This window comes from Montipora capricornis, chromosome 2, assembly GCF_036669925.1.
Source record: "Montipora capricornis isolate CH-2021 chromosome 2, ASM3666992v2, whole genome shotgun sequence".
In the NCBI taxonomy this organism is placed as follows: Eukaryota; Metazoa; Cnidaria; class Anthozoa; order Scleractinia; family Acroporidae; genus Montipora; species Montipora capricornis.
Window position 1 is genome coordinate 110,001 of NC_090884.1, and position 22,500 is coordinate 132,500.

Consider the following 22,500-nt stretch of genomic DNA (forward strand, 5'->3'; position numbering starts at 1 on the left):
CTCTTGATCGTGTAAAATTCACTCCCACCCACAAACCCAACGTGGCCGGAAAATGAAATGAAAGTGTCACTGTCGTTACTCGTGGATATGAAAGTTACCGCGATTGTTTGAAATTGGCAGGCTGAAGTTTCCTTTATATATCCACTAGTTATTGTGATATAACGGCTGGATAATGGTTAGCCTGCAAGCAGGCGCTTTTGTAGCCGCGAGAGGATTGGGGCCCGTCCCAATCCACTTGGGGCTACAAAAGACCCTGTTCGCAGGCCAGATAATGGTGTAAAAGCATAGGGAGCTCTCATATGCGACAAGATACCCAAAATAATGCATTTATGTGAGGTGATCCCCTTTGCTGAAATATAACCCTGGGGATAGTACTCAGTCTTAGTTTTGAAAGTACTGTGACTGTGAAGCGTGTTGTTGATACTCTTATTTCTGAAAACATTATCAGTGGCGTCGTCAGTTTTAATATTGTAAGTAGTGTGTACTGTAAATAATACGGCAAATTAATAAAAAAATTAACAATCAAAAAATTTTAAAAAAGACCTGTAAAGGAAGTCTACTATTTCTCCAACAGGCATAAGTTTACTCTTTAACAAATCCTTTTTAAGGAGCTGTGCCATGTGTTCAAAGTTCCTAGCACAGGTGACAGGGTCTTTTTGAATAAGGTCTGATTTTTGTTGCAAGGTCATATTGTTAATCTCATTATCAGTTAGATCTTTTTTTCTCTACAAGTCTACTAAAGATTTTCAAAAGATGTGACCACCTCGTTTCTGCCGCAGAAAATGAGCAGAACCATGTGGGATTACCTTTTTGCATTTTTCAAAATATAGTGGTGAACCTCTCAAATTTCTCAATACTCTAAACCATTCATCAAGATGTATTAATTTATTTACACAATCATCAGATTTTAGGTCACCTGCGTATTTCTTCCCTTTGGATTTACATTTTCGAAGAGACAAAGACGCCGCTATTTTGGATTTGTTTGATTTGATTTTCAACTTATAAAAGATCTTCGGTACTGATTGTGCAATTCTCCTATCTTGACTTCTTAATTCCTAATACCACACTGCTGAAACAAAATGGTATTTTTCTATCATTGTTATTAGGTATGATTTTACCACAGAAAATTGTTGGGAATGCCAACAATTCAGTCTTTGTCCAGAAATATACCTAATAGTCTATTACCCTCTCCTGGTGCGAAGCTATTGTAGATACCTTCTCTAAATTCCAGTGATATCTGGTTGTTGCAGTAAAGTGTCTGTGACGCCAGACGGTCTTTCTTCATCACTGTTGTCTGTGTTATTATTGTCATTAGAGTTTGTTGCAATCTCATCAATACGAGTAGTATAGGAGTTGGGGGTATGAGATCATTTTGTAAAAATGCTCTCATCCCAACCCAACTCCATACTACTTTACATTTGACGGTTACATATTTTTGATCTCGTATTTTCGGTCTCATATTCTTGGAAATCTATATGGTTTATATTTCTGCGAATCTATGCCGTGGCGAGGCAGAATGGATCCAACGCAAAATTTATTTTGGAACTATATGTTATTTAAAATGCGTGACTTTCTTAGAAAAATCACAAAGCATGGCATTCTCGGAAATAAATAAAGGGGGTTTCCCCGTGATTTTCAACCAATGAAAAGTTAACCCATAAATTAACCAAAACCGAAAATACAACCAAATGGTTCAAATTTTGGTTTTTTTCTGGTTGGACATTTTGTGTTCAATCCTTTAAAAGAAATGTTATTTTAGTGTGTTAATGTTGTAATGACCGTATGCATGACTTGTCACACCATTATTGTGAATGTACCGCTTGTCATCGAAGCAAGATAATGATACTTTATTAAGCTCATAGCTTCCAAGTTGATGTAAGTTGCTTCTAATCGTTTTCATGGTGTGATGCAGTTGCTTGTTATTAAACAGTACGTTTTTATAATTTTCATGAGTTATGTTCTTTTTGATGATATTCTTTTTAATACCCTTAGCGGTCTTTCCGCCTTTGTCATTGTCTTTCATATATGAATACATTTTCGATCGCAATCCGACGAATTCGGTTATTGGTATACCTGCTGCCTCGTCTTTGAATTTACCGATTACTTTTTTGTTTGTCTTGTCGAAATATTGTGAATCTTCGGGATAATCACTGTTATCGAATTTGTCTTTATCATTCCAAAAGTCTTGGTACGCATCACTGGTTTCAATTTCATAGGTCAAGCTGTCTGTGTCTGTGAATAATAATTTCGCTTTGCTACCGTATTTTTGTTTGATGTAGTTATAATGAAAATCATACATTAGTGTCTTGCTAAGATCTAGGATACACATACCCACATATGCCGGCCTGTTTAGGGTTAGTGTTTCTTTGATTTTATGCACTGCCACTAGATTTTTATTGAAGATCTTACTACTAACATATGTTGGTTTGGCAGCCATTTTTGACAGTTTGTTTTTATCAGTTACTAATCTGACATCTACTCGCTTTCTGATATTTTCCATTGTTTTCCCAAATACACTGTTATTCATAAGCTTGAAGAAGTCTTTTTCAAAAGCATTTTTAGCATTGGTTCTCTTCTGTGTGTTGAAATCAATGTATTCTTTCAACCATGGTGACTGATTGAACTTTAGAACTCGATGGATTTTGGTTATTTTCAAACCAAGATCGGTGTACAATTGTAGGTTCCTATAATGAAGAACATACTTTTCTTTGTTGCTTAATGTAGGTATCAGTTTATGAACTAAGCCAGTTTTCTTGGCAATAATTAGAAAGCATATCTTTGTTGACTTTGACCTTTTCGGCTGCTAGCGGATAATCATTATGCAGATCGTGTAATTCTTTGGGATATTCCAAATCAACTTCTAATATCAAACCTTTATTGCTATCTTCTTTATACTTGGCTAGGTCTATCTTATCAATCTGGTTTTTAGCCAACCATTTAAAACCACCAGTTGGAAGGTATTGGCTCATTGCCCAACCATACAGATTGTTAGCATCTAGATACATTATATACTTTGAGGGCGCCTTCTCATCATACGTTTTCATGTATCTATTATTAGCTTTGCCGTATCGATTTGCTATGTATGATGTACCACCACGCATGCCCTTTTCGATGAATTGAAACATATCAATATCAGTCATAAGCTCCAATTTAATGTCAGTCATCTTTAACATAGCATCCCAAGAAAGCCCAGGACTGGTAAAATAATGACAGGGGTCTAGTTTGTAGTATTGCAGACAGGTCTTTCGAAAGTTTTCAAACACATCAGCTAACAGAAGGATGTCAGATTTAAGATATAAGTCATGGTACTCACCCATATTTTTTAGATCAAAAGTGTTCCATACATTTTGAGCATGTTTGTGTTGATCACCTGAGATATGCTCATCATTTAATATACTGTAAAATTCTTCTTTGGTGGCAGCTTTTCATTGAATTTTTCAAAACTGTCCATAAAGTCATATGGGTATACTCCCTTCTTACTCATCAAATCAAGCTCTTTACCTTTGAATTTTTGAGAAGTATATATTAATGCTTCTTTTGGTAGGTTGCTCACCAGTTTATCAAGACTTGAGCTCATGAATTGAAAACTATCAATAAAGGTCAGATGATTACCAAGCATGAAAGCCATATACTTTTCCATGTTGTTTGGTATGGCATTGATATTCATTTGGCATGTTTCACCTTTCTTGTTTGTGTATGTATGCTTTTTAACTATCTCACCAATTTCTTGCATTATAAAATGACTGTCATACCCACGGAGATTGTGAAACATAACTGGTATTTTCTCAGTCAATCTGAAATTTAGGTTACAATCTTGGTGAGCTGATCCTCTGTATTTACCTGTGATATGGCAATGGTCTCTAACTCTCACATCATTTTCATTGTATTTTTTATTGCAGATATGACATTCATTAGCTTTTTGAAATTCTTTTTCATCATCTTCAGTCATTCTCAATGGTTTATTGAAATATTTTTTCATGATCTTCTTGCAATATTTAACTTCCTCTAGCATAGCTTCCATAAATTTGTAAACAGCTTTTTCACCTCTATAAATTTGTACTGGTTTTGTGTATTTATCATCATAACAACACACAACCTTATATCCATAACCACAGTCTGTGTGTCTCTGATAAGCCTTTGTGTACGATTTATCATCATTAGGTTGGCAACCGGATATCTTTTCTGTTATAGCTTCAAAATCTGCATAAATGACGAATGGTACTGGTAGTTGTTTATGGAAATTATTGAATTTTAGTATGTTATCATCTTTTGTTGGCATTTTGATAGCTTGTGTGCCATTTACTTGTATGCAGTTTTCTTTATGATCAGTTAATACTCTTTCAGAACTGAAACATTGTAAGCAATGCATACAGAAGTGCTTCCTTTGGTTGTGTTTTGTTTGATTGTACATGAATTTGTTGAAATCTTTGATCAACACATAATGCTTGTTTTCATTTTCTGTTATAAGAAGCAGATTCATACAATCTTCATACTTTTCTTTTGACACATAAATGGGATATTTTTGTTTGTTTTCATAACCAAATACATTGATGTTAATTTCATTTTGCTTTTCTATTTTGTTGTACTGTTTGGTAGTCACTGGAAATTCAATTCCTGAATAATTCAAATTTTCAATGAATGCTTTGTCTGATTTTTTGATTCTCTGTGGGTATTTGTCTTGAGGATTAAGATGTCTTATGTGGCACCACCTGAAGCATTCATTATCCTCATTTTTCATGTTGATCAATCCTTTTGCACTGTGTTTGAGTTCATTTGGTAATTTGATGTAAGAAGATCCTTTCATTGGCTCGTATTTTACCACATTGATATAATGATTTTCAACAGATTGAATAGTCCAACCAGATCCCTCTGAAATCCAAACTGCAATCTTGTTTAGTATGACTTGTTTTGACAAAGATAAAGCTAGTTCAATTTGTGGGTCATTTGTTATTGTTTGTGGTTGACTGTTGAAATAAGCCGTTTTGATGATTTTTTCTTCTCGCCCTGTTTGCTTTTCAAATGTTACTCTAAGTGTTTCAACAAACTTTAGACCTTTCATTGATTTTAATATTTTTTCGATATGGATGGCAACAGCCTTTCTTGTATTTTGCAGTTGCATAAGTGGGTCTTTGCTGTTTTTTATGTTGATTTCATAAGACTTGGTGAACCCTTTTAAAGCTTTGTTCGTTTCTTGTATTATGGTCCTTGGTGATGGAACGGGTTGTTTTTTGGTTCTTGGAGCTGCCACTGGAGCAAAACGCTTCGTCCTTGGAGCAGGCACCGGTCTATATCCATCTCGGAACTCTGGTGGTGGAAGAATTATGTTTTCTTCATAATTTCGCACCATTTGCCGCACACTCTTACGAGGTGTCGGTATTGGCCGTCGGGGACCAACTTTTGTATCGTCTTTGGTGATTAATTTTTTGATAAGATTTATCAGGTCTTTTTTGCTTAGATTTTCTAAACTGGTATGATTCATAATATTACTTGAGATATTATTTTTCATTCTCTATCTTATATAACAATCGACATTCTTTTAAATACTTTATGGATTTTTAGTTGAAACCAATCTGGTACGATTGATTTTAACTGTAAAAATTTGACAAACTATATATTTTCCAATTCATGAATTTTCATATGCAGTTTGTGTTTCTCACTTTTGAGATGCTGATGTTTTCCTCTCATGGCATAATTCTTTCCATTGTTGCATATCACACAATACCATTCTGTCTCACGACCATATTTGTTTTTTTTCTCTTGAATCTCTTTGTCAGTGAATTGTTTCTTTGGACCTCGTTTTGAAGTTTCCATATTATATACAGAGACATTATTCTTTTATATGGTTTTAATCAGAATCATCTTCAGAATCATCTTCAGATTCATTTGGTTTGTATTTGCTGAAAGCTTGTTTTATCTGTTGCAACATGTCGTCGTTTATGTCATCGGGATCCATTACAAAGATTTTTTTTCCATCTGTTACCATGACCATTAATTTTTTATTGAAATGCACCAATTTCACTTTAACGGGTGGATGAATGACAGACAACACATCGGAATAAATCAAATCTTCCAAAAAGACTTTCAACGAAGGATCACGAATTACATGGGACATTAAAGCATTGAATAATGATTTTGGGTTCATATACAATAGGATTATATTAGTTTTTCACTTCATCCTTGCAACAATTTCAATGGTTTCAAGAAATTGTTGTATCTTTGAAACTCTCTGAACAAAAAATCCATTTTGACATCTATGATGTGAAACATTTTCCCGATTTCTTTCTTTGGTCCTCCTGTTTTCAATGCTTTGATCAACAATGGTACTGCTTCTGAATGAACATAATGCATATAACCTGCGTTCCTGACCACTATTTCACAAATCATTTCTGTGATAACATTTCTTACATCAATGTTTTCAATTATTTTGATTCATATGAACATATAATATATGTTTCGATTATCTTTTATACAGATTCATTACTGTCTTGTGACGCAAAAGATTCTGGCGAACTCGGGCAACTAAAATCCGATTCGCTTTCTTGTGATGAAAAACTTTCCGGTGAGGATGGTACCCAGTCAGAATCCGACAGATGGGAATCCTGATCGCTCTCATAATAGAAACCAACTTTTTCTTCATTTTCAAACTTGTCCATATAATATAAGTATATATTTTTATTTTTTTATAAGTATTTATGCGCGTTTTCACCACGATTCATATGTTTTCAATGTCTTTCAATGGTATCCAACTGTTGAATTCATCACTGTATCCCTTCCATTTTACCAAAGCTTGTTTCTTTTTATAGTCTCTTCTGATCACTTTGTCAATACGGAAAATATCCTGCTTTGCTTTTGATAATTCAGGTTCATAAAAACTCCCTTGAATAACTTCACCTCTGAGATCTTTTAGTTTGTATGTTATTGGATTAGTGTATTGGATCGTATCGACTGTGAACACTTCTTCTGTCCAATTTGGTGTGTAACCCTTGTCAAACACATTCCGTTTATACTTAGATATTCGAACCTGGTCACCTGTTTTGAATTTAGGTTTCTGTTTTAATGGATCCATATCACCATATAGATTGAAGTAAACTATACCTTCATTCCTCTTGTTAGATGCTTCAACGGGTGTCATCTTTATGCTTGAATGTTTTGTATTATTGTACTGTTTCACTAGTTTGGGTAGCATATCGAGATACATTGTATTACCTTGAACAGTGAACTGCTTCCACATTTTGGATTTAATTGTTCTATTCCACCTTTCAACCACTGAGGATTTCTCCTCATTTTCAGTGGAGTACATATGTATCCCATTTTTATCCAACAAGTCTTTCAAGTGTTTGTTATAAAACTCTTTACCCTTATCAACCCATAAATATTGTGGTTTTCTGCCTTCCTTGAATATTGTTTTAAATGCTTCAGTAACGGATTCACCTTTCTTATCCTTCAATGGGACAATCCAACCGTATTTGCTGAAAACATCAATAACCATAAGAAGATACCGATAACCTTTATTCCATTTGCTAAACTGTTGCATTTCAACTAGATCACTTGCCCATATTTCATCAATATGATTCACGATTACACGCCGCCGAGTAAAGTTGCGTCTTATGGATGCATGTAATTCATCTGCTAATTTTTCTTGCCAGTTACCCGACGGCTTTTTCCGTTTTTTGAAACTCCTAGACCTAGTTTCTGCTTTGTATTGATGACATTTCTCGCTAACCAATGCCCCCATTGTCTTTCATTATACGGTACGTTGTCTAAAGCTTGAACCATTTTTCTATCTGCTTTGTTTTTACATTTTCTGTCATCCTTGCATACTGAATAATCAACGTCGTGCTGCATTGCTATTGCATCAGTTCTTCCAGTTGGCATATCATATATTTCTAATATTTGACCAGTTTTTGGGTCATACTTCAGTTGATTTTCCAAATCATTATAAGGTCCTGTGTAATGATGCCCAGGTAATGTCCATCCGCCTTTTGGTTTCGGCAATTTACCAATAGCTTTGTGAATGTCAAGAGCACCACCATCAAGATCTTTTCTGTTTGTTGTGTATTTTTTCTTGGGTCTTATTTTTGTTGACAATTGATCGAGAGCTTCAGAACCGACTTTATGAAGTAGAGGGTTCATTTTTCTCAAACCATAATCGATTGCTTTTTTCTGCAATTTTGGGTCTCTCATTAATTCGGAACCATAATATCTACCCATTTCAACGGCTTTTTTGCCAAGATAAGGTACTCCTTTAGTTAAAAATAATTCTGTTCCTGTATTAGCAATATCACTGAGTAAGCCCGCTCCCAACGGGCTGTTTAGTTTCCCTGTTGTTTGACAAATTTGGTCTTTGTAATACCACATTCAGCACAAGTGCAAAAGAACATTAGTCTACCATTTTTGGCTGTTTTGTAACCTGAAGGTTCAACACATTCGGTTACCTTTTTCTGTTTTACACAATATGATTTCATAATATATATAAGTTAGATATTTCTGAAATAATGTTGGATAAATCTCTCATTTTTCATTGTATCATTTATGTCGAACACTTGTAATAAATCATAATACGAATTACCCTTATTCATTTCATTTAGAAAGTATAAACAGAAATACCCACAAGTTGTTGTTTGTATGTTTTGTATCTGATTGTTTTGATGTAACAAAGTTAGATTTTTCTTTTTGGCATGATTCACAATCTCTTGAAATGGAGGCATACCAAACGAATCAAAATAATTTATTGCATCATTCTTAACATAAGTGGCCACCCAATGACTTCCGCTCATATAAGCTGGTTCAAGATTGTAAATAAATAACGCCTGTTTATGGTTATGTGGAACTTTTTCATCTCTTGACAGTACATCATTGATTGGTATGTTCAAATATTTACACCATTTTTTCAGATCGTGATTGGACATAGGTATGTTTTTGTGAAATTTTGGTTTCACAATATTGCCCCCAAAATGGGTATGCCATTGAATGGACTGTTTTTTCCCAATAGTAACCCTTTTCCTTTTTTGGTTGAGGATGTTTTTTTTTTTCTACCATTACCAGTCACATATGGCGGATAACTATAAAATGGAGGGGGCATTCCCATTCTAGGTGCACCTGTACCATCCTTTTTCGACGAAGGTGGTCTACCTACCCTAGGTGCTCCTCTTCCCGTTAGCTTTTTGACAAGATTCAAAGCCAAAGGAATTCCAATGCTGGCTAACAGAGTGCCTAAAAATCCACCTGATTGTGTTTTGGTTGGTTGTATATGTACACCAGAACCTGTTTGAGCTGCATTGATGATGTCTCTTTGCTGTTTTGTAGTGAACATGTTCAGATATGGCATTAGTTTGTTGATCGCCTGAAAAGGTATCATCATGGGTAATGGCATAGCACCACCTTTTTGACCAGATCCTAACAATTTTTTAGCTCCGGCTTCTGCTAAACCGCCAAGAGCACTCAACCCAAGGGTTTTCCCAATTGCTGGTAGAGCTCTCATACCAAGTGACAATACGGTGCTCAAAAGACTTCCGCCTACTTGTTTTCTGATATTGGTCTTAGCAAGCTTGATGTCCATTCCTTTGTTCAATTGTCGATTTTTTTGCAATCTTTTTTTCCCCATTGCTGGAACATAAAGAGTGTCGTTTCCATTAAGAGAATCATTTGCCAGTCTCAGAACTATCGTTTCCCTTTTATGGAAAGCATTGCTCAGATTCTTTTTTTGATTATCTGACAGTCTTACGTTTATTTGATGAAGTTCAGTCATATAATATATGTTACATAATTCCAGTCACAAAACATATACAAATAAATATGTGTCATTCATGGGATTAAACTATAACCAATTCATTACCCACCTTGTCAATAACAACCGACTCTTCGTACAATACAACTGCATGGACATTGAAATCTGCTGCACTATTGGCACTTATTTTATACCTGAAAATCAACTGTTTAGGGTCTCTTGTTACTTTCTCTGCCTGATATGACAGATCGAAATAGATTAGTGGATACAGGCTGTTATAATTAGCAAGATTCAACTGGGTTCCGGTGTTGTAATCATTTTTTCGCATTGCATAAGACATCAGATCATTGAATATTCTCACTTTGCTTTCACTGTCATATTCTGTTTCTGGGTAGAAAACACCATTGCCATATTCGAGTCTGCATGTTGTTAAATAACTGTTTGCGTTTGCTTCATTCAGTTTGAAGGTATCAAGTATATATGGATTTTGAGTTGCAACTCTGGTTTTAGCCCGTTGTAGATAAACAAAAATTGCTTTGACATTGTCAATACTGGAAGAAATCTGAAAAAAACCACTGACTCTAGCAGGTGCTGACACTGCATATAGTTCACGCTGATATGTCCATTTGTGTTCTTTCATGAAAGAGCTTACAAATTTGTCGTACATACTGTCTTTTGGTGTTAATTTTGGAACCCATAGTAGAAATCTGTTCAAAACTACTCTGCCGGCATCTGTTCCTGCTGCCATATTGATGAGTTCATTGTCGTTCTGGAGATTCAAATTGAATTGCAACTGCATAGGAACCAACATTTTATCCTGCAACTCTTCAAAAAAACTGTAACGATTGAGAGGTATGATCAAATTCACATCTTTTGCTCCTCCTGTTCCATCATTATTGGTAGCTTGTGTAAGCACTCTTCTAGATTCATATCCTGAATTAGTATTGGCTGTCGTACCATCTGTGTCTAAATACCAAAAACTGTTTTTACCGACTGATCTGCTGTAATCATCAGAATATTCCAACAGATTCTTCACAAAAGTGACCTTATGTAGATTGTCAGTGTCATAAACAATTTTCCCAGCACTTTTAATCATCATATGTGCAATAAATGAATGAGATCCGTTTATCACCGTTATTCTATCGGCTGCTGCGTAACCAGCTCCATCTGCTGTTTTTTGTAACTGGAATTGAACCTCGAAATAAGCATTGTACCAATCATAGAAAGAACTCCGGTCGTTGATGGTGAATCTATAACCGTTCTTTTCTTGATGTTGACCGTTACCTGGGGCTCGGATTACATCATCAAGTTGAAATCGCACTAACTCATTTCTTTGCAATAATTCACTTGTTCTAAAAGCCATTTATACTATTGTCTTATATAATTTTGCTGTCATGTTATTTATTTGAAAAATCTACGCCTTCTTCCAGATCCTGATATCAATCTATTTAGTATCATGTCAGCGCTTTCTTCTTGCTGTTTAATGGGAGAGGATGGGGCTATTGCCCTTTGTGTCGTAGCTCCTTTTCTCAAATTTGCCAATTTTTTCATTATTAGGTCTCCTGACTTTTCTGCCACCGTCTTACCAATTTTATCACCTGCATGAGATATCCCCGATTCCAATGCCTTCTTTGCCATTGGCTTAGCAAATTTCTTGAAAACAGACGATGCCACACTCTTCAATGGTTTAAAAATGTTGTCTAAGATAAGCCCAGACCCTTTGTGTTGAAATACAAATTTACCAAGTTTTGGATGGTAAAACCTCTTAAATTCATACGGTTTCATTATACTGTTACATTAGATACTTTTTAAAATCAGCGAAAAAGACGTATCTGCTCCATTCAGATCCACTAATCTTCTTTTTCCATCTGTTATCATGATTCTGATTGATGAAATTGTAGTTTTGTTCACAGGATTAAATGTAACTCTTTGTGGTTCGAGGGTGAAGGAGTAACTTGGTTTTAGTACACTGGTTGAGAATGAATAAATAATGTCTGTTTCTTCACCGTCAACTAAACTTTCGTTGACCAAATCGCAATGAATATTGAGTACGTCTGTGTCTTGACTGAGATTTGGCACTCTTGGTCCAATATGCGTTCCACTTGCTAATATCTTTTTGTCGAAACCGATCAGTTCATTAAAATTACTTGCTCTTAAATCAAGTTGGTAATTTGCAGCTAATGTAACCGTGACTCTGAATGTTGTTTCGTTGAATTCAAGAGTCATCGGATACGTATCACCAGTTTTCGTCACATTTTTAATATGTCTGTCAAAGTCCGTATAATTCCATACCCCAGCTGGAAAGGTAATGTCCTTAAAAGTTGAACCATTATCGGAGCTGTATTTGATTAATTGATTTTTGTACCCAGCATTGACATTGAACCAAGTGAATGACATGTTAATGACTCTGTTAAGACCGATAACGTATTGCTTATTATTGTCTAGAGTTACAGGTCTGGTGAAATTTGTTGTAAAATCTTCTGGTTTATTATCCCCTTTATTTTTCACACTGTAAGATGATAAAACTATCTCTCGTTCCATTATATAATGAAGTTACATTAAATTTGAAAAAAATTGTTTGTATAATTTACCATATCGTGATTTGTTAATTGTTGTCATTTTCAATAATGTGTCCAATATAGAAACACCCATATTTCGCATGTCAATGCTTGTATTGCCAGCCAATATCTCACCAATGATCAAATCCAATTTTTTTATGAGTTCTTTCGGTTTGTTAAAAAATATCACATTGCCACCTTTTTGTTTTTTCCTACCAGAACCTTCCATTGTTTTCATTTTGTTTTGATAATGTTTTATGTATTCATTCAGAGTTTTCATAGCGCGATCCACTCTTTTGTTTTCCTCTTGCCTATCAGCTTCCGTTATATTCCCACTTTTGTATTGCTTTGTAACGTTTCCTTTGTAGGCTTTCAATTGATTTCTTTTAAATTTAGCCGCATTGACAATCTTATTGAGATATTTTTTGTTTTTTCGTTCAGTCATTTCTTGTTGATTTATTACCTTTTCAACAGAGTCATAATTTGGTATACCAAGATCACCTAATATCTCATCATCCATATCTTCATCATCTAATCCATAATCTACCTCATCATCGTCATCATATTCTGGTGGCAATCCCGGTTCTTCAGGAAAGTACTTAGGATCAACATACATCTCTTTTTTTCCTTCCAGAAGATCTTGTAAAGATTCTTCATATGTTGGTGGTTTTGGCACCAGTTGTTTTTCTTGCTGTGGCAAAACAGGTTGTTCAAATAGATCGGTCTAACCCATGTCTGGAACTTCATCCTCTATATCAATGCCGTAATCAGGAACTTCTCCTTTCTTCAGTGGTCGTTTTTTCCTTGGCAACCTTAAAGCCTGATTACTATCAATAACATCATCCAATTTACTTGTAATTGGTTGGAATACTTTTGAAAATCCCTGTTGACTGGTCTTCTGATCGATATCATGTTTTGTAATTGCATTATGGACATAATTGATCTTGTCCCCTAATTCAGATTTACTCTTTGCGAGTTCTTTCCACTTAAGTAAACTCATTTATTGTTATATTGTTACGTTACATAAAATGGAAATTCATATATAAAAAATAGCGTTTTACACCGTGTTGAACACCATGTTGAACACCATGTTTAACTACATCATTTTATCGAAACAATGTAACGATTTAATATAAATGAAGATACCTAATTATGATACTGGCGACGATGTTGTCACAAACTTCACACAACTACATGATTTTATGCCTGATCGATGCTTCCGCATGCTCATTTGTGGACCTTCTGGTTCGGGAAAAACAAACACACTGATGCATATGATTCACAATCTGTTGTATTTTGATAAAATATACCTTTATGCAAAAAACTTAGAGCAGTCAAAGTATCGGAATCTCCTGAAAGAGTTCGAACCATGGAGTGAAGAAGTTGGTTATGATATCATTGAAGCAAGCAATGATAAAATAATTCCTGTAAAAAATCTCAATGGTGACAATCAAAAAATTGTGATATTCGACGATTTCGTATGTGATAAAAACCAAAAACCATTAGTTGACTATTTTATACAGGGGAGACATAAAAACTGCAGTGTGATATATCTGAGTCAGAGCTATTACAAAACACCGAAAGATATTAGATTAAATTGCTCACATTTCTCAATATATGAATTTCCGAGTAACAATGAGAAAAGTCTAATTTGCCGTGAAAACAATGTGTCACAACAATTATACGAGAAAGCAACTAGAGACCCTTTTAGTTTTATATATATTGACAAACCTAAGAAACGAGTAAAGAAGAATTTTGATGAAAAAATATAAACCAATTGTATATATGAGTTACTCAAATGGTAAATTACCTGAAGACACATTTTCACATGAAAAAGTTGTTGAAATAGTAAAAGGATTGCCCGGTGTTGGTTTTAAACTAACAGATGACGGTGATTATGATATACAGAATAAAAAACTGCGAAATGTGGATTTACCACAAACAAACACTGACGCTAGTACAAAGAGTTATGTTGATTCTGAGGTTAATAAGACATTAAAACTAGACGGCAGTAGTCCAATGACTGGAGCCCTTAACATGGATAATCGGCGTGTCGAAAATATTGCTCCAGCTAGACATGGTCACAGTGATGCTGTAAGTAGTTTGCATCTACATAGCTTTTATTTTGAATTAAATACAAACGATGGAAAGATAGAAGCCCAAAATCCGATCGACATGAAAAATAAAAGAATCTCAGGAGTGCAAGATCCAATATTGCATTCAGACGCTACCAATAAATTTTACGTTGACGACTTTATGAATTTCAAAGCCGACAAAACGGAGCTGGCTAATTATTTGAAAAAAGATGGAAGTATTTCCGTAACTGGCAATTTTGACTTTGGAAATAATAAAATCAGCAATCTTGCTGAAGGCACTGGCAATTCTGACGCTGTTACAAAACACCAATTACAAACTGGTTTATCAACCAAACCCAATACAAATCAGGTTGTGCTCCGTGATGGTTCGCAGGACATGACTGGAAATTTGAATATAAACAATAACAAGATCATCAATCTTGCTGATCCGACAGGTGTAAATGATGCCACAGGAAAAGGTTACGTTGATCGATTATTTTTGGATGCACTTCGATTAGACGGTTCAGCTAAAATGACAGGCAATTTGGATATGTCTTTGAATAAAATAATAAATTGCGGACAACCAACCGGTGCTAGAGATGTGACTAACAAAGCTTATGTCGATTCCGAGGTTGGAAAAACATTGAAATTGGATGGAAGCGGTGTAATGACTTCTGTTCTAGACATGAACAATCAACGAATAATAAATCTCGGAAACGCCACACATAATCAAGATGCCATAACTTTGAAGCAAGTAAATGACGCTTTTTCGACTATAAGCACTGCAAATAATAGATACACAGACGAACAAATAGAAAAAAATAAGAAATATGTAGACGACGAAATAGTGAAGAGTCACATAACTACTCACACAAACAGAAAAAATGTGCTCAAATATGCCATGGATGATGGGGAATTTACAGAAGATTACGGAATACAGGACGCCAATTTAATCGACTATAATGACTCACCACATAAAAACAACAAAAAAGCATTTTCATTCAAGGTTCAAAAGGCAACAGATGGTTCCAGTCTGTTCAAAGGACGATTCGATTTCAATCTATTCAAACTGATACGTGATAATTATAGCGATAAATATACTGTGTGTTTAGAAATATATTTTCCAAAAACCGGTTTTGATGTGGAGTTTAATTCATTGCAGGTTACTTTTGAAAAATTGAACATGAACACTGATAGAACCACAACAGTCAAAACCAACACAGAGTATAAATATTATCGCTTTATTATGAACTTATCACCAGACGGTTCTTCACCAACTATTGGAAGACGGTTATATGTAACTGTTCAATCCACTTATGACAATAGAAGCCCAACTCTTTTACCAATGTATGTCCTGATTTACGGTATAAAAGGTGAATCAAAAAACAACCTTGATTTTACAATTTATGATTATGAAATGGCTTATGAAGTTGTAAATGATCAATTTCAAATGCATGTTCCAATCAATATGAATGGTAATAAAATTTTAGGGTTATTTGATAAGATATTACCGTCTTACGCCTATGGAACCACTTCAGAATCATCACTGGGTTGTGATTTTAATATTTCTAGAACAGTACCTCTAACATTTACTAAAATTTATATTGATAAAATAAAAATTCATGCTGAAAAAAATTATCCATCAGAGTCGAATCACGATATAACTTTTTATGGAGACGCTAGTGTATTTTATGACATAGATTTTTCAACAAGCAAAATACTTACTGTCAATATCAATCGATATTTTGAAAACATAACAAACATACGAATAAATTTTGATGATGACGATGGGGATGGCGTAAGATCTTATGTTTACATTATACATTACAAAACATTGCTGATTAATTGAATTATATAATGCAACAGTATATGACATTGTATGTAAAAAATTTAGATGGTACACATCTTCTTGACGACAATGGTGACAAAATTGAATACACCATTGACTATCACTCTGATGATGATTTTACCTATCAAGCTCAAGCTCAACTTTCAGTAAATGATGATGGACATATAGAAACTGACAGAAATTTCGTCGTTAAGGCTGCTACGGAAGATAACCATGTTGTCATAAAAAAACAACTCGATTTGAAGTTAGACAGATCGACTTTTATTATTTCGAACAGTCTACCTGGTATACCAGTGTTAGACAAAATCAGCATTGCATTAATTCCAGCTTTATCAGTAGTCACAGCCGATTCAAATGATAGAGTCAGTTCATGGATTGATCCTGTGAATAATATCGATTTTTCACAACAAACCAATTCAAAAAAGCCTCTTTTTCTAAGGGATTCAACAAAAAAACTGTTTTTTGTACGTTTTGATGGTAGTGATGACTATTTGGCAAAAAATTCGTTTGATGTTTCTGAAATAGCAGGTAAATCTGGTAACAAATGTACAGTAATACTGGTTGTCCAAACAAAAGCGATAACTAATCAATCACAGTTTCAATGGGGGCGTGGAGCCGTCAGATTCGGTGTGCATATACCATGGGGAGATGGTACAGTCTATGTCGATTTTGGTTCCTCGTCAAATGGCAGACTTAACATTCCTTCTTTGCTGAATCTCTCTGGTAATATCGAAGTTTGGACAATTCGTATTAATGGGACAAATCTAGAACTCTTTAGAGGCGTTACATCAATCAGTGCGATTAAAACAGAAACAATTTCTGCCACTCTGACAGGTTCAGCTCAAGAAATGTTTATTGGATGTCAGGTTCATACTGATGGCACTGCTATAAATTTCTGTGAAATGGATTTATATGCTTTTGCCGTTTGGGCTAAATCTCTGTCTGATGATGAATTGAAAAATATGTTCAGGTTCATTCAAAATCATTTCGATTTGTGATGTGGATTTTCAAAATATATAACTCAATATATATGTATATCGACAATTTATTACGATTTGTGGAATATAGTTTTCAAGAAGCAAAAGAAAAACATCCATGCATTAATGACAAAATATTAAAATCAGCACTTGTTTATCAATACCTGCACTGTTTCTATTTTAAAAGAGACATGTCTATGAATGAGATTCTTGAACTCAATGATGGTGAAATTGGTCTTCTTGGACCGGGCAATAGCTGTCTTACATGGTTATTTGAAAAGATGTTTGGATGGAATCATATTTTGAATTCACATGGCATTCTACATGACGCTTTTGGACGGTTTTATGATCATTATGCACTAGGTAGAGGTTACACTTATGCTGTTTCAGAAAAATACACAACTAAACTGATTAAAAGATCACCTTTTTGTGGTCAAGTCAGTGGTATACTATATTGTCTATGCCGACGATTAACAATCTAGACCATATATATGGCAGATCGAAAAAAGAGAATATTTAGCTGGAACCATATTTCAGACAAACTCTCAGAAGATCAGGTCGACGAACTAAAGAGCTATTATAAGGCATACCATAGAAAGTGTTGGGCTTACAAAAAGGCTGTCAAACGCTTCAAAAAATTCAAACTTATTGGTAATACTATTTCTATCATAACTGGTACTGGTGGCATTATTAGTGCTGTTGTAACTGGCGGTATAGCCCTAGTAGCTATAAGCACAAGTGCTTTGTTAATCAAGTCTTACATGGATTTCCAATCATTGGATCTCAAAATACAAAATTGCACATATGCATACCAAAGTTATCAACATCTATTGAATTCAATAAAAGACATGTTGAGAAGCGGTGATTTTCAACCATCGTTTCACACAGAATTAAAAAATGTAGATGATTTTGTAACTGATGTTTGTCCTAGTGTTGATAAATTCTACGCAAAATACAATGACAAATTCATTCCTTAACTATCACATTTATTTTATCGAATGATAATGCTAGGATGTCTTGCCAATATCGTTTATAACTTTCAAGTGTCTTTTTAGACTTTGATGTCTTGACCTTTTCATAAGGAAGATCAACCATTTTAAATATTTGTTTTAAAATGAAATTTATGTTAATCATACGCTTTCTATCAATGTTAACATCTTTCACAACTTCCCCGATAGCCGCAAAAATTCGAATTATTTTATCCATATTTTTTACAGAAATCTGGAAACCATTTTTTACAGCTATATTATTCATTATGTTTTCTATATGATATTTTCTTTGGTAAACACTTTTACGATGGAATCTATGCTTATTTGAGTGAAAATCAACAAATTCTATAAGCGGTTTATATCCATTAACTGACCCACATTTTTTACAAACTAGCATATTGTTATCATTCACTATATCAGGTTGACTGCAGCATTGCTCAATTTCTTTCGTATGTTTCGAGATTTGCTTATTACAAAATGGACAGACCACTTCTTCCATATTGACAAGTTCTTTATGCAGTTCTTGGCAACTCATTATACTATTATATGAGATATTATTTTAAAACCATTCTGCCACGCCACGGCATATATTCGCAGAAATATAAAACATATAGATTTCCAAGAATATGAGACCGAAAATACGAGATCAAAAATATGTAACCGTCAAATGTAAAGTAGTATGGAGTTGGGTTGGGATGAGAGCATTTTTACAAAATGATCTCATACCCCCAACTCCTATACTACTAATACGTCTATCGGCAGATACTTGTGCATTTTGAATGTTCTCAGCAAAAGTTTGAATGTAAATCAGGAACACTGCTACTTGTACTGAGGTAGCAACTTTTTGAACATTTACCACTATATTGGCTACTGTTACACTTAAGAGACAGATGATTTTAAAAATAACTGATAACAGCACGTGTATGTATATTTAATGTCTCAAGATATAAATAACATTTATCTTGATACACATAACTCTTTTGTTGGTTTAATTTTGTTGAACGCTTAGTAACAGATTGATCTTAAGTACACAATAGTACTGACAAGTCTATTTTGTGTTTAGCGGTCCTACGGGTAATAAGATAAAAAAGACAATTAGAATCTCCTACTTTTGAAGATTTGTTACGTCTGAGTTGTGGTCTAGTAGACATTCTTACTGCAATATATTTTCGAAAAGCGAGAGATAAATACTTTCTCAACTCAGACGAGCACTATACACTTCCTAGTGACCTTGTTTTTAGGAAACTAGCTCGACGTTTTCTTGTGAGGAATTCTGGATGGTTCCCTGTTCCGGGGAGCATGTTTATATTTGCTCTATCGGAGATAGAGATGGAGCCAGAGCATCTGTCTGGAGATCGGTACGGATTTCCTGATCAGTTTTCCTTACATAATCGATGACCGAGTCTTTCAGCAGTTCGTCATTCTGGTCCGCCAAACAAATTCTACCGTCTGGAAGCATGGGTTGCTTGGTTGTCTCACATGTCAGTCATTTTGTTCAAGTTGGATTCACATGGCTTTGACGACTCATGGCTTGCTAAACTTCGTGATAGCTTCGATGTCACTCTCCATATGGAAGTCTTCTCCCGAATGGAATTTATTAATACCCCGTGAGCTTAGGGGATCGACAGAGACTGTCTCCTCACCATGTGTCGGTCGATTCGATTTCGACATTTAAGTCAGCGCGTTGGTGAGTGAAAGGCGCTGCACAATTAACTGCACCAATGTGTACTTGTTCAGAATCTTTTGCTTCACTTTCGAAGAACGCCGTTTCCTCACTTCTTCAGTCTCTTACTTCTATTAAAATGCAGCGGAAAGTGCTCAAACACTTGGTGCAAAAGCCACAAACAACAATGGCGGCACACAACCTGGCAAACAGGAAGTCACACTCTCCCAGCTGTGTTGTGATTCGCTTACTATTCATCATGATAGGCTAATTAGGTCAAACTTTCGGTTACGCAGGAGTGACAAATTTGCATACAGATTCACCACAAAACTCGTGGATAATATCCACGAGTAAAAAGGACATTCTTTAATCTATGACCAATTACAAAGCATAAAACTTGTCCATCCTTCTGGAATCGTTGCCTCTTCGCTTTGAACAGTCACAATTTTCTGTTGTCAATACATTTTAATTTTTTTTCTAGTTGATTGATTAGGAGAAATTTTTTTCTGGCTGAGAGGAACAAGAACGGAATGTAAGCAATTTGAATTAGAATCGAAAAGCGCTCGGCTTACCCGCAAAGACTTACTTTGTGGCCGAACAATACGGGATCAGGTTTATTAAAAATATTCTCTGAATGAATGAAAGACGTATGAACGAAAGACATAGAGCGGTTTTCAAATGAGTGTCGTAAAACCAAAACCAAAGTAATTACTTTAGCCAACCAAACAGGGCGGAGACAATCCAGTAAACCAATGAAAACTCGAAGTGCAGTCAACTCTCTCTAAGACGGACACCATCGGGACCGGCCTCAGCTGTCCGTCTTAGAGAGGTGTCCGGCTTATAGAGAGTCGACGTAAGATGACTCCAGGAATTTTAAGATAATAATGCTCAACCTGTGCACAGTGAATACGCGTCTGTTTAAAGTTTGTTTTAAGTGAACGAAACCTACCTGTTTAAGATTACAATACAATTCGGTTGTCAACTCCAAGTTATTTTTCGAATGGGACAATGACTGATTTAATTTTAACTTGTACTGTATGTATTCTGGCGACAACTCAAGAGCTGTCAATTAAATGTCTGGTGTTAAAAAGAGTCACGTACAAGAATTTTTCTTCCCAAATCGTAATTTGCGGTCACATTCAGCACCTCATAAGTGTCCGTTGTCCGTCCGTTATGGAGGTGTCCGTCTTATAGAGAGTTTGGCTATAGTAAAATGACTAAGAAACGGCCGGGATCAGCACCAGGTGTCTGACTTATAGAGGTGTCCGTTAAGAGAGAGTCGACTGTAATTACACGGAGCCGGTACAAAGCGCGGGAAAATGTGCACGAGCAAGCCACGATTGGCTTGAAAAAGTGGCGCGAGAACTTTGAACCAATCACTGAGTGAAGTAATGCAAAACCAAAGTAATTGGCTAATTACTTTCGACACTCAATTGAAAACCGCTCTATATTTGAACTGCGACAGGAAAATATAAAATCAATTTATGACTTTCATATATTCCGACTGTATTCTCTACGGGATTATCATTAACTCAGAAGGCTGGCTTGATAGATCTTGATAACTCGATGCAACGGTAAAGCAGAGCTCATGGGTTCAATTTTCCTATTCAAGCCTGAATTTTCCAATATTTCATTTTGCTGCCGCAAACATGGCGCTCATAACTGCGACAATCATTTCAAGGCTTAGTGGTTAATAGAATGGAACGCTGGAAAATTGAATTTTTCCAGGTATTATTCTGTCACAGAATTCTTGCATATTTAAAAAAAAGGGAAAAACTATCACCCCTGAAAATTTCAAAGCTTGATAAGGAGCAAGATCATTTTGAAAAAAAAGAAGTTGCGCAAATTGACACTGGTGAGAATCTTTTGAATTTGTCTTCATCCCGACTCGGGCATCTATTTTTATGAAACTCTATCCATTCTCGTCCCCAGAGCCCTCCGTTTCTTTTAGTTACTGACTTGTAACAATCAATTGGTAAAACGGGATAACATCATACCGCACTAAAATTGCATATTTCAGAAGAAAAACAAAATTTTTCCAGGAATCTGGAAATTTTGGTCACATAGTTTTCCCGGAAACATTCAGGAATTTTTGTGCGAACAGGAAATTGGTGAAAAGGACAATTGAAACTTGACTTACCAGGTGCATTTTTGCGATATGGAGATGTTTCATGCGCCCATAGTCGATAGAGGGGAATGGCTATGAAACCCGACAAGTTCCTTTATTGTAGGTTCTTGTTCTCTTCTTTGGCTTTGACCGTGCACAAAACACAGCAATAGTTGTTTACTCCGTACTGACGAACTAACCAATAGAAACGTGTTGATCACGTAACTCATGCATGGTATATGAGCGTAAGTAAAACAAAAGATTGTGCACGGTCGTGGACTTTCCAGCCCAAATCTTGGCATCTTTGTTTGAAAAAGGGCTTTTGTTGTCGTGATGAATTCTGGCACAGAGCTTCGTCAAAACGGGAAAAATATAAATTTAATACAAGTTGCTTTATTAGTGCTTATATTCAGTTAATTGTATGTAATTTTTTTCACATTCCACAGTTGAAAGTTCCACCTGGTTTACTTTTGAGATAATGGAAGGAACGGGGAACTCTGGTATGACGTTTTTATACTGTGTACATAGTGACTGTTTGGATGCGACTACTTATTA

General features: G+C 35.3%; 1 protein-coding gene and 1 long non-coding RNA gene across 2 annotated transcripts in view; both read left to right on the top strand.

The window, feature by feature from the left end:
- The window catches only part of LOC138038284 (uncharacterized), a 111,720-nt gene that overhangs the window by 79,086 nt on the left and 10,134 nt on the right, over positions 1 to 22,500 (top strand). Inside the window, exon 3 of the mRNA XM_068884074.1 lies at positions 22,392 to 22,445. Within this exon, the coding sequence (XP_068740175.1) occupies positions 22,424 to 22,445 (22 nt within the window). The 5' untranslated portion in view covers positions 22,392 to 22,423. The remainder of the gene's footprint in view (positions 1 to 22,391; positions 22,446 to 22,500) is intronic.
- LOC138038286 (uncharacterized) lies at positions 2,815 to 3,684 on the top strand. Its single transcript, XR_011130216.1, has 2 exons — positions 2,815 to 3,305; positions 3,545 to 3,684. It is a non-coding gene; the product is annotated as an uncharacterized lncRNA (long non-coding RNA).